At 38.6% G+C, this 12,950-nt stretch overlaps 1 protein-coding gene across 1 annotated transcript in view; it reads right to left on the bottom strand.

Annotated features, from left to right (window-relative positions):
* Positions 1 to 294: 294 nt before the first annotated feature.
* Positions 295 to 12,950, bottom strand: part of LOC150102099 (uncharacterized protein CG3556-like) — a 117,557-nt gene continuing 104,901 nt past the window's right edge. The window contains exons 5-6 of the mRNA XM_090399983.1: positions 4,698 to 4,837; positions 295 to 542 (exon numbers count right to left, since the gene is read on the bottom strand). Coding sequence (XP_090256109.1) covers positions 457 to 542; positions 4,698 to 4,837 — 226 coding nt within the window. The 3' untranslated portion in view covers positions 295 to 456. The remainder of the gene's footprint in view (positions 543 to 4,697; positions 4,838 to 12,950) is intronic.

The raw sequence follows: 12,950 nt of genomic DNA on the forward strand, positions 1-12,950 counted from the left end.
TTGGATCTTTAATCATTATTTCTATATTTAATCTACGTTGCTGAAACACTAAAACACTAATATTTTTTATATATATTTATATAACAATCATTATTTCTATTTAATTTACGTTGCTGAAACTAATAATACTTTTTTTATTTATATAACAGCATTTAGAAATTTGAATGGTGGTAAATTCTTCAATGAATGCTATAAATAAATATAGTATATATATATAAATATAGTATATATATATATATATATATAAATATATAAATATAGTGTGTATATATATATATATAGTATTTCCTTGACATAAGTTTTGATGTATAAAATAGCATGAAAATGCCATTAACAACCAGATTCATTATTAATGAATCTGGTTGTTACGACAAGATAAGCAGTTTTACTAATTTATCCAAAAAATAAACCAAATCTACAAATAAAAATTGCAAAAATATAAATAGCATTTCACAGTTATCCCTCAATTCCATTTTGTATCTCTACTGTTCTATACCACATAACAATGTGTTCTCCATCTTCAGGCAAAAGACTATTGGCATCTGTAAGGAATAAAAACAATTAAAAACATTGCTTTATATATATATATATTTATATGTATATGGTTGATTAAAAAAAACTTTATTCCCTAAAGGTAGGGCTCCTTTTGCCTAAACTATGTTTAGAAGAGAGCTGGGCAGATAGTATTCAGGGTCTTGAGTGATAGTGAGCTCAAGCTTTTAATGAACTAAGGCTCTTGGGTAAGAGAAAGTGATGGCTGGCTACGAATTAGATAATTGTTTTAATGGTCTGATTACTGGCCATTAGTTGGATAACTGATACACAGACCACTTAGAAAATTATGCCATGATATGTGGAAAAATGTATGCACCTAAAGCCTGAACCATTCATGCCATTAGAATTCAAACCCTTAAGTCTAGTCTGAAAAGGGGAGGGTGCAAAGAACAGTTATATTTTGACTTACAACTGTCATGATAGTTTCCCAATCCCAATACATATTTTCTAAATATCTTCAATTCCCATTTGTGAGTTTTAAGCAATAATTCAACAACTTTTCTCATCCTTAAATTAAACCTACAGTTTTCTTGAGTTATACAAGTTCAGTTCTTGAGTTTAAAATTCCTCTCAATTGAAACAAAGCGTATATTCATTAACCACATCATTGCGAATATGGATGAAATACGTTGCTCTTCAATTACTTTATACCATCATTAGTGGCGCACCCAGGTAGGGGGAAGGGGCCCCACACCCCCAAAGGGAAAAAACTAGAAAATTTTCCAAAGATCTTTTCCTAATTAAAATTCATTTTTTTTTTTACTTATGTTTTGTCATTTCTTCTGTTTCTATATCTATATACTTATGAATTAGCAGTCACATAAGGTGGGAATAACCTATATACCTCTCAGGAATCAAGGCCGTGGTGAACAAAGCAAATGAAGTAGTGCTTGGGCAGACCAAGCGCTACTTTGTTTGCCTGAGCTGGGCCAGTGGAGATCACGGGTATCATGTATTGGCAATTACTGCAGATCTCAGTCATAGGTCATATGCAATGTGTAGTGTGTATTCTCAAATCCCCCCCCCCCCCAAAAAAAGATTAAATCCTGGGTGCATTAGTGAATACTGATTAAATACTGAGTGCCTACTATACTATAGTGAAGCCCAAAACAGATGCAAGAAAATTATCAATGCTTCCAAGACAGAATTTGAATGGGCAAAAAGCAGAAAACTTGCCTGTCCAAATGGAAGCCATGCCTTTTGGTCTCTTGCCAAAGCAATTGGTCGTAACTTTTGTCCTATTCCTGCCCCTATTATATTATATTATACCCAGATGGCACAATTGCAACATCACCCATAGAAAAAGCTAACCTGGCTTCATACTTTGCCTCCAATGCATGCATAACTGACAATGGCAAATGCCCTTTAGTCATTCCAACTGCCCAACATACAATGCCCCCTGCATCCTTTTACCAAAAAGATCATAAACCTGTTGTCTAAATTAGACACAAAAAGAAGTTTCCTTGCCCTGATGGGCATTCCTCCAATTGTCCTGAAGGTCTGTGCACCAGAACTGACGTCTATCCTATGCCGTCTGCATACTTTCTTACTCCACTGGTATATATATATAAATAATATCCCAAATCCCAAAGCCTGGCAATGGAAATTGGACTACATTCAATCCATTTGTAAAATGGATGACAAATCGCTGCCATCTAACCACCGCCCTATCTCACTCACCTCAGTCCTATCTAAAGTGACGGAGAAAACCAATAATTCTCAACTCCTTGTAAACACCCAGCTAAGTGACCACCAGTATGGATTCTGTTGATGCCGATCAACAGGAGATCTACTCTCATACATATATCAGCCATCTCTGGACAAATGCCATGGAGAAATTTGGCAAATCACAAGTGGTTGCACTTGATTGATATCTCTAAAGCCTTTGACTGGGTCTGGCACAAAAGCATACTAAGCAAACTCCTATCATTTGGACTGCCAGCTTTCTGTCTGGACACAAACTATGTGTGATGGTAGATGGCTCCCTAACCTCTCACCATCCAACTAATGGTGGGATCCCACAAGGTTCAGTTCTCTCAACGACCGTCTTCTGTATTCTGTATGTATATCAATGTCCTATTCAGTTGACCTCCAACCCAACAACCCAATATAAATTTTGCAGATGACAGCACATTGCATGCCTCCGTTTCGTTTGACAAATCCTACTCGACACAACTCACTTCAAATCACAGAACATCAACCACCACTTCCCTTAATTCTGACGTCCACACCATCCTACAATGAGACTCAGATAACCTTGTCGACTTCAATTATAGTAAAACCCAGTTCAGTCTTATTTTTCACAAAAAAGAACCATTTTCCCCCAGTATTATTTTTGATAACACTCAAATTCTCAGACATGATGAGATTTCTCTTCTCGGAATTACCCTGACATCAGGCCTCTCCTGGCATAAACACATCACAACCATTGCATCCTCAGCTTACAAAAAACTAGGATTTCTCTTTCATTCAAGGCATTACTTCACCTCTAAACAGCTGTTAACCTTATTAACCTTATACAAATCACAAATCTGCCCAGCTATCAAATATCAAATACTGTTCTCACATTTGGAGTGGGCACCTAAAAGCTCCTTCAAAATGCTTGACTCGATACAGAGGAGAGCAATTAGACTGATAAATGACCCATCTCTTACCAACTTGCTTCCCTCACTTTCACAAAGACATTTTGTCTCTGCACTGTATATTCTATGAATATTTCCATGGGAAATGTTCACCTGACACAGCATCAATAATTCCCCCACTCTGTACTAAGCCCATTGGAATGTGCACAGCTACCACCCAACATCGTTTCACAGTACACAGTACAGTATACCTTGAAACCCACACAAGTTCCTCCTCCTTCATGCCTGCTACTGGGTTACTCTGGAACAGTCTTTCCTCTGACATATTGCCCAAGGAATACAAAATACAATATATATATATATATACACAGGCTTTTAAATCTAATGTAAACAACTTTCTCCTTTCCCAACCCACTACTCATATACGTTAGTATATGAGTAGTGAATCAGCCTATAGTACGTTAGTGGTACTAACATACTATAGGCTGATTAGTCAACCTCTCGTATATATGGGCTCAACAAAAAAAAAAAAAAAAAAAAAAAGATATCAGCAATTTGTGTATGGGGGTGCAATATCCTGGAAAAGCAAAGTTACTAGTGGTGTACCTCGGGGGTCTGTTTTAAGGCCATTATATACTTTAACTTGTATGTTAATGAAATTGGCAAAGATTTTGCAGAAGATGCAAAGTTGGGACGAATTAGGAAGAATAGAGAAGATGTGGCCTTACAAGAAGACTTGAATAAATTGAGTGATTGGGCACAGGAATGTGGATGCAAGTTCAATGTTCCAAATTTTTGGTTTTAAAATTGGGGAAACAAAGATGGGGTGGAGATGGAGATATATTGTCAGAGGTGGAGGAAATAAAAGATCTTGGGCTGATAGTAGATAATGATCAGAAATTTAGGGGACACATTGCCAAAATTGTGAAGAGAACAGAAAAATTTCTAGGAATGATGCAGAGGACACTGACTTGTAGAAGAAGTAAGGAGATTCTTGTTTCATTGTATAAGGCTTTGATTAGGTTACACATGGACTACTGTGTCCAGATCCAGATTTGGTGACCTGGTTTTCAAAAGGATGAAGAGATGTTAGAAAGGGTCCAAAGACGACTGACTAAGGTAGTTTCTGACTTCTGGAATGTCGAATATGAGAAAAGATTGAAGAGATGCAATTTACAGAGTCTAGTGGATAGTGGATAGGAGGAAGAGGGGAGATGTGATAGTTGTTATAGGGTCAATTTTGGAGAAGTTCTACAGACAACAGTGGGAGATCAGGGGAGAACTAGAGGTAATCCCCAGAAACTGCATAAAGAGGGTGTGAACAGGGGAGTGAGAATCAGGTTTTTTTCATGGAGAGTTGTGAATGATTTGAATGCCTTGTTGAGAGTGTGGTGTCTGCAGATAATTTGAGTGTGTTTAAGGCATGGTATGATGAGCTGTGTGTGTATGATAAAGGGACTTCCTAGATGAGTCTTTGACTCCATGGGGTCTTGGGGTAATAATAATTTAATAGCCACACAGAGAGAGAGAGGCGGCATTACAAATGACAGGCAATCTTACCTTTGCCATAGGGAACCATAGTATAATTTGTTTTTGTTGCTGAATGATACATCTGCCAATAATCTCCACATTCAGGATCATTGGCTTTATTGCCAATTGAATATATATACATCCCAAAAGGCGTCATTTTCCACTTGAAGCTGTAAGAGACAAAAGACTTCTTAAGTCAACATTATTGCCTGCCCATATACTCAAAACCAACAAAAAGCTGAAATTATCATTATTATTATTATTTGACACCTGCAGGGAGTCCAAAGATTCATTGAGGGAGAGCACTTGCTGTACAACTCTGTCTCCACTAAGCCAACGCTATCTACCACCACCACTAGTATTTCTACAGCCAATCACAAACATCCATGCCTACGGCAGGATTCGAATCCGCAGCCTTTTGGCTGGAGAGCAGATATGCTAACCACTCGGCCAGCCAGGCTGGCCGAGTGGTTAGCATATCTGTTCTTCACTTTTTTTAAAGGAATTTTGCAAATCATTCTTCATGAAAAGTTCAAGATTTTATGTAAAACTACAGGTAATCCCCATATAATAACATATTTCTACAACATGGTTTCACTATGCAACATAGAGAATTGCAACAAAACTTGCATAACAGCATTTTTGAGCAAACATTAGGGAAAATCCTGCTGCTTACTATGTTGGATGTAATTTTTCATTCTTTTTGTGAATCCCTCTTATTAACTTCCGAGCTATTATGGGAGAAAAAAAGGGAATTACTTATGCAAGGTTCTACAGTAGACTATTAAACTTGTTTGAGACTGTTAAAAATTGTCACTTCAAAGGATGCATATCATGACTTTTTTTACAATGTTACTGTAGTTTTAGATTGTTCATAAATTTTATGAACAATCCTTTGAACATGATAAAATTGAACCTAGTTCTCCTGCATCACTAACCTCTAGTGTATGCAGTATTCAGAATACATCCTCCTCATTCACTTCTAATGTTTACTGTTCCTTATGCCATTAGAAATGAAGCCTCCTTTACCAGGATGGAACACTCTAATAAGCTATTCATTAAATAGCTCAACTATGTCTTCTGCATTGGTCACCTGAGTTCTGTTTCCATCCAGCACAGTAATCTTTCCATAAATCTATTTTCTCCCTACTGATCAAATTCCAAAAAAAATTCTTTGGGATTCTCCTTGTTTTGCAGTGTTAGTCTCGTCTCCTATTATATTTCTCTCCTTACTATACGAGTCACTTTCCTAGTCTGTACCTTATTTATATGCTGTATACTAATGCCAGGAGTATCCGGAATAAGGGAGAGGAATTGGTGGCGCAGATAGCATCAGCCTGGCCAAAAATTATTGCGATCACTGAGACGTGGTTGACAGAATTGGATATAAAAACAGGAATAGAAGTCACTGGGTATAGCATTTTTCGCCAGGATAGGAGGGGAAAGCGTGGTGGTGGGGTGCTGCTTATGATAAGTGATGACCTATGTCCTCTAAGAGTGGAAAATTTGGAAGGTAGTGAGACAAATGATTTTGAGAGCGTATGGTGTGAGGTAGAGGTAGGCAAGACAGGATATTTAGTGGGGTGTTGCTACAGACCCAGGAGCACAGAGGATGGGGACCAGGAGATGTTTAGACAGCTAAGTTTGGCAAGTGCAAGAAGAATGATTGTTATGGGAGATTTTAACTTCAGTAGTATAAATTGGAGAGAGGAAGATGCATGTAACAATAGGGGAATGGAATTTCTAGAATTCTTGAGGGACAAATGTCTTAGGCAACATGTAACAGAGGGAACAAGAGGTTCAAAAATTTTGGATTTGGTTATAGCATCAGAAGAGTTGATAATAACTGAGTTGACGTCTCTCCCACCAGTTGGAGAGAGTGACCATATGGTTTTGACTTGGAAAATGAATAGACATGCAGGAGTATCAAAGAGACGGGAACTTATGTGGAATTATAAGGCAGGTGATTATAATAGTCTTAGACGTCAACTTCGGGAAGTTTCATGGAGGGAGGAATTGGAAGGCCGGGATATCACCAGTGCGTGGGAAATTGTGAAAGAATATTTGTTATCAGCAATGGTAAGTTGTATACCACGAGTGAAGAAGAGGGCGCAATTTGGAGTAAAGTGGATGACAAACAATATTAAACAGGAATTGCATGCGAAAAAGAGGCTATGGAAGAGATATAAGGAGACAGGTGAAGAGATGCATGAGGAATATAAGACACAGGCCAGAAGAGTGACTCGTGTGGTAAGGAAAGCGAAACTGGAATATGAGAGGAGATTGGCCCTAAGATCCAAAGAAAATCCTAGGGAATTTTTTAGCTATGTGGCCAGTAGGAGGAGAAATGACTGTGGAAGAATGATATTGTGGGATAAAAATGGGAATAGAGTGACTGATGCAGAGGACATAGTGGAATTGTTCAATGAACACTTTATTGGAGTATTTCATCCTAGAGGAGTCAGTTTTAATGCTAGAGGGATAGGACTGGTACGAGGTCTGGAGGTACAGGAGGAGAGTGTGTTTCAGATACTGAGTACTCTGGATGTCAGTAAAGCTGTGGGACTGGATGGTATTTCTCCACGAGTTTTGAGAGAATGTGCTAGGGAATTGACAATACCTTTAACGTGGCTTTTCAATGAAAGTCTGGCTTTGGCAAAGGTGCCCAGGGAATGGAAGGAAGGTAAGATAGTGCCATTGCATAAGGGTGGTAACAGACTGGAAGTGTCTAATTATAGGCCAGTCTGTGTGTCATCAGTAGTTGTTAAGATCTTGGAGAAAGTAGTGAGGGACCGTGTACAGCATTGGGCAGATGAGGGTAATGTTATCTGTGAGAATCAACATGGATTTGTGAAAGGACGCTCTTGTTTTAGCAATATGCTAGCCTTTTATAATAAAGTTACAAGAGCATTAGATGAGGGAAAGGCATATACTGCAATTTTCTTAGACTTGGCGAAGGCATTTGACAGGGTGCCACATGATAAGCTGATATTTAAGTTGCAGCACATGGGTCTGGATGTCAGATTGGTCAACTGGATTCAGGATTGGCTGTCTGATAGGTATCAGAGAGTTGTGTATGGTGGAGCAGTTTCCAGGAGGCAGAGGGTTACAAGTGGGGTCCCACAGGGCTCAGTACTAGGACCTATATTGTTTAACCTTTATATCAATGACATAGCCAGTGGATTGCAGGGGGATATTCAGTTGTTTGCGGATGATGCGAAGCTTGGAAGGATTATTAGTAATAGTGCAGATGTGGTAGCCCTGCAAGAGGATTTAAATAAGCTAGATAGATGGGCAAATGAATGGAGGTGTCAGTTTAATGCAGCAAAATGTAAGGTCTTGAGGTTTGGGAAACATCGATGGGATGCTGCATACTCTATGGGAGGAGTTATACTGGAGGAAGTAGGGGAGACAAGAGATCTGGGGTTGATGATTGATAGAAACCTGAAGTTTAGGGGACATATTGCAAAGGTGGTGAAGGTAACACAGAGGATTGCTGCTATTATGAGAAGGACACTGACCTGCAGAGATAAGAGGGTTATCATTCCGTTGTATAAGTCTCTGATCAGACCACACTTGGACTATTGTTCTCAGATTTGGTCCCCAGGATTTGAAGGGGATAAATTAACCGTGGAAAGGATACAAAGACGGATGACAAAGATGGTTTCAGGACTGTATAAGGACAGTTATGAGGATCGGCTGAGAGAATGTGGACTGCAGAGTTTGGTGGATAGAAGAAGGAGAGGTGATATGATTGAGACTTTTAAACTGTTGAGAGGTGGTTACAGGGTTGACACTGGGGAGTTCTTTCGCTTGGTTGATCAGCGGGAAGGAGTGATGACAAGAGGCCATCCCTGGAAGTTACGAAAGGAAACTGTGAGCAAGAGGGTAAGGAGTGGTTTCTTTGTGTGGAGGGTGGTTGAGCCGTGGAATGCATTGCCTGATGGAGTGGTGGGAGCGAGAACGGTCAGTGGGTTTAAGGAGTGGTATGATAAACTTTGTGTTTCTCAGGGGGGACTTCCCCTCGATGAGTCTTGACAGACTTTATGTCTTAGAAAGGACCTCCCTCGATGAGTCTTTTGACTCCTTGGAGGCCTGAATAATAATAATAATAATAATAATAATAATAATAATATATTTTTCATGCAACTTTTCTTCATCTCTCTTTATGTGCTTTCCATAACCTTTTTCATCTGCATTTCCTGTTTAATTTCTATAGTCATCTATTCGACTCCAAACCACTTTATCTTTTTCACTCCAGTTATACAATCTGCTTGCATTTTTTTAAATTTTTTATTAAGCATCTACCATGCATTGCTGACCTCTCTTCAAATTCTTTCAACCACTGTACTGCCAAAGCTGGTTTCTATGTCAATGATAGTTGCCTGCCTTATAATTCCACATAAATTCTTTTTGCCTTAATGCTTCTGCATTCCTATTCATTGTCCAAGTCAGGACTACACAGCCACTCATCAACTGGGACAAGTATAACATCTCAATCATAATCAGATCCTCTTATGCTATGACCAAGTCCAAAACTCTTGATTCTCATGTTCCATCCACCACATAGCTGTTCCTCAAGAAGTCCAAAAATTTAGTCCCTTAGCAGCATGCTGCTCCCTCTGCAGTTTATATTTGCTATAGATGAAGTCCCACATAACGATCACTCGCTTTGCATTTGTCAAGCTAATTTGCCAAAACATTTATTATTATAATTATTATTCCCCTAAGACTCCATGGAGTCAAAGACTCATCTAGGAGGACCCTTTATTATACACACAGCTCATCATACCACACTTTAAACACACTCAAATTCTCTGCAGATATCACACTCAGGCAAGGCATTCCAATCATTCACAACTCTCCATGAAAAAACCTCCTTCTCACATCCTCTTTATACAGTTTCCAGGGATGACCTCTGGTTCTCCCACTGTTGTCTGTAGAACCTCTCCAAAATTGACCCTATAACAACTATCATATATCATATTTCCCCTCTTCCTCCTATCCACTAGACTCTGTAAATTGCATCTTCTCAATCTCAATCTTTCCTCATATGAGACATTCCAGAAGTCAGAAACTACCTTAGTCAATCGCCTTTGGACCCTTTCTAACATCTCTTCATCCTTTTGAAAACCAGGTCACCAAATCTGGGCACAATAGTCCATGTGTAGCCTAATCAAAGCCTTATATAATTAAACAAGAATCTCCTTACTTCTACAAGTCAGTGTCCTCTGCATCATTCCCAGAAGTCTTTGTATTATCTTCACAATTTTGGCAATGTGTCCCCTACATTTCAGATCATTATCCACTATCACCCCAAGATCTATTTCCTCCATCTTCGACAATATATCCCCACCAAACATAAATTCTACATTCCATCTTTGTTTTCCCAATTTTAAAACCTTACATTTTGCCTTAACATTGAATTGGTGGATAGGGAGATGAAGTTTAGGGGGCACATTGCGAAAGTAGCTAAATCAGCTCATCAACTCACTTGGTTGTTGAAAAATACCTTGACGAGCAGAGAAAAACAAGTTATTGTACCTCTGTACCGAGCCCTGATAAGACCTCATCTCGACTACTGTGCCCAGATTTGGTCACCTCGGTTCCTTCTTGATGGGGAGGAGGTTGAGAGGATCCAGAGGCGAGTGACTAAGATGATAGCAGGTCTATGGAATGCACCATATGAGAACAGGTTGAAGATTTGTGGGTTGCAGAAACTAGTTGATAGGCGAAAAAGGGGAGATATGATTGAGACATTCAAATTGCTAAAAGGATTCTATAGGATTAATTCAGATGATATTTTTGAGATCAGGACTGGTGGTGGGAGAACTAGGGGACACCCATGGAAGCTGGGCAAGAGCGTGGTTAGCAGGGGTGTTAGAGCTGGGTTCTTTACTTTTAGAGTGGTAAATGAGTGGAATAAGCTGCCAGAGTCTGTTGTGGGTGCTATGACAGTGAGCGAGTTCAAGGCAAGGTATGATAGATACTGTGAGAATGTTGAACAGCTGTGTGAACATGATGTTTAGGGCCTCCCTCGATGAGTCTAAGGACTCCTGGAGTAGCCCGTGGTAATAATAATAAAAAATAATAATAATAATAACTCCCATTCCTGTGCCCCAATCACTCAATTTATTTATTCAAGTATTCTTGTAAGGCCACAACATCTTTTCTACTCTACTCAATTTCTTGCTTATATATATATATATATCTATGTTTCCTAAAATCTATAGTAACCTTGCACTAAATATCTTGTTCTATAAATTTCTATCTCACACCATATACTCTCGAAGCCATTAGCGTCGTTCTTATTCTGACTTTCTACAGAGAGAGGCACAGTTTATTTCCTGTCATTAATAATGCTACACTCTATTTACCTTCCCTATCATGCAAACATTTGTTATGCCCCTCAATTTCTATCACTGAAAGAACATCCTCCTTAGTTAACCAAGTCTCACTAGTACAAACAATTCTTGGAAAGACAGAGTCAATCAATGCTGCAAGAAAAACCAACGTATTGCCAATATTCATATAGATATTTGTACTCCTCACATATTCCACTTGGCTCTACAATACAAGCCACTATCCTTACATGAGGTCATCCATGCTATGTTCTATCCTTGCAATTATAGTGTCCTTGCCCTAACACATATACACACTCATTTACCCAGAAAACGTCACTATCATGTCTATTGCACATTTCTGCTGCATTATCCATAACATCAATCTTAACCACGCTACCGGCCAAGACATATATATACAGCCAGGTTACCATGGATGCGAAGTGCATATTAAAATCGTAATATCACTGATATTACATTGCAATATATGATGGATGCGTATTTGATCCATAATGGCTGGCAAGGTGGTTAAATGGTTAAATCTCTTGCAACATTATTCATGCTATCTTTCAAGTCATTCATTAAACATCACTCTATCTCCTCTAAAGTTTCCCCTTGCTTCATTGCCATACTCTCTATTGCTCTTCCTGGCAAGCACTTTCTCTGTCACTCTACTCTGCACATCCTAAATTACTTAATCTACATACGTGGCTCTCTGAATAGCTTCATTCATTCGTCTGTCGCTGGCATACTTTCTGCTTCTAATCTCTTTCTTGCTCTCCTTTCTTTCCCATTTTCCCTCTTTCCTCTCATCTTTCATTCATTATCACTACTCTTCTCCTCCGCTCTGTGTTATCATACCAGGGCAAACACTTGCTATCATGTCTGTGACACATTTCTGCTGCATTATCCATAACATCAATTAGGGATGTTCCACACTCTCTCAGCTTCCTCCACTTTCCTATCTTTCTCTGCCCATCTCATCCTCTCATCTTCTTTTCCCTTGCACTCTCACACACCCTTCTCATACCTACTCTCGTTTTCTTTGTACTAGCCAGCCTCTTCATTCACCATCCTATTTTTTTTTTATGGGTAATTCCCACCCAAGAAAAGTTATTATAAACTTGTAGTACATTTTGTACTATGGGTGGACTAAGCATTTGTTGCCATTTTTATCAATTCTATATATATATATATATTTTTTTTTTGCAATTTTTTAATTTTATTTTTTCATTCTACTGCACTATCCCTCTAATCAGCCTTCATGTCTTCCATCTTATTTAACAGCAGTTCTCTCAAGCACATCCTGCTTTCACCAGACAATCATTTACACAGTCACTGCCATCAGATAAAACATCTCTCTCTCTCTGCAATACTTCCCAAGGTCAAATCCATGGTTGCATCTTTAAGATTCTCTTAATCTTCTAACATGGTATCTACAAGTAACTCACCCATTTCCAAAATACTGTGTCTGCTGCTACTGAATCCTGAGATCAAAACACCAGTTGACTGAGTGGTTAGCGTATCCACTCTCTAGGCAAAAAGCTGCGGGTTCGAATCCCACCGTAGCATGAATGTTTGTGATTGTCTGTGAAAATACTAGTGGTGCTGGTGGGTGATAGATGGCATTAGTGTAGTTGTGATTCGTTGTAGTTGGTGGATTGAGGTAGAGAGTAGGTACCCTCCCTCAATGAGTCTTTGGACTCCCTGGAGATGTCACATAATAATAATAATAACAAAATTATAATAATACAAATAAAAATTATGGAATACTTTAATCAGACTTCAAAATCAATGCAGTTAAATGAAAATTAGCAGGAAAATTCCTTAAATATTCCTCTCTTATAAAATTTTCCATTTTTATTTTCCTAGAAAAAAAAAATTCTCTTTATAATAAAGCCTGTATTATTCTGAAGCTATGTAAATAGCAACATTATAAACC

Source organism: Typopeltis vanoorti, chromosome 11 (genome assembly GCF_054136105.1).
Source record: "Typopeltis vanoorti isolate ZY-2024b chromosome 11, IOZ_Tvanoo_1.0, whole genome shotgun sequence".
NCBI classification, from domain to species: domain Eukaryota; kingdom Metazoa; phylum Arthropoda; class Arachnida; order Uropygi; family Thelyphonidae; genus Typopeltis; species Typopeltis vanoorti.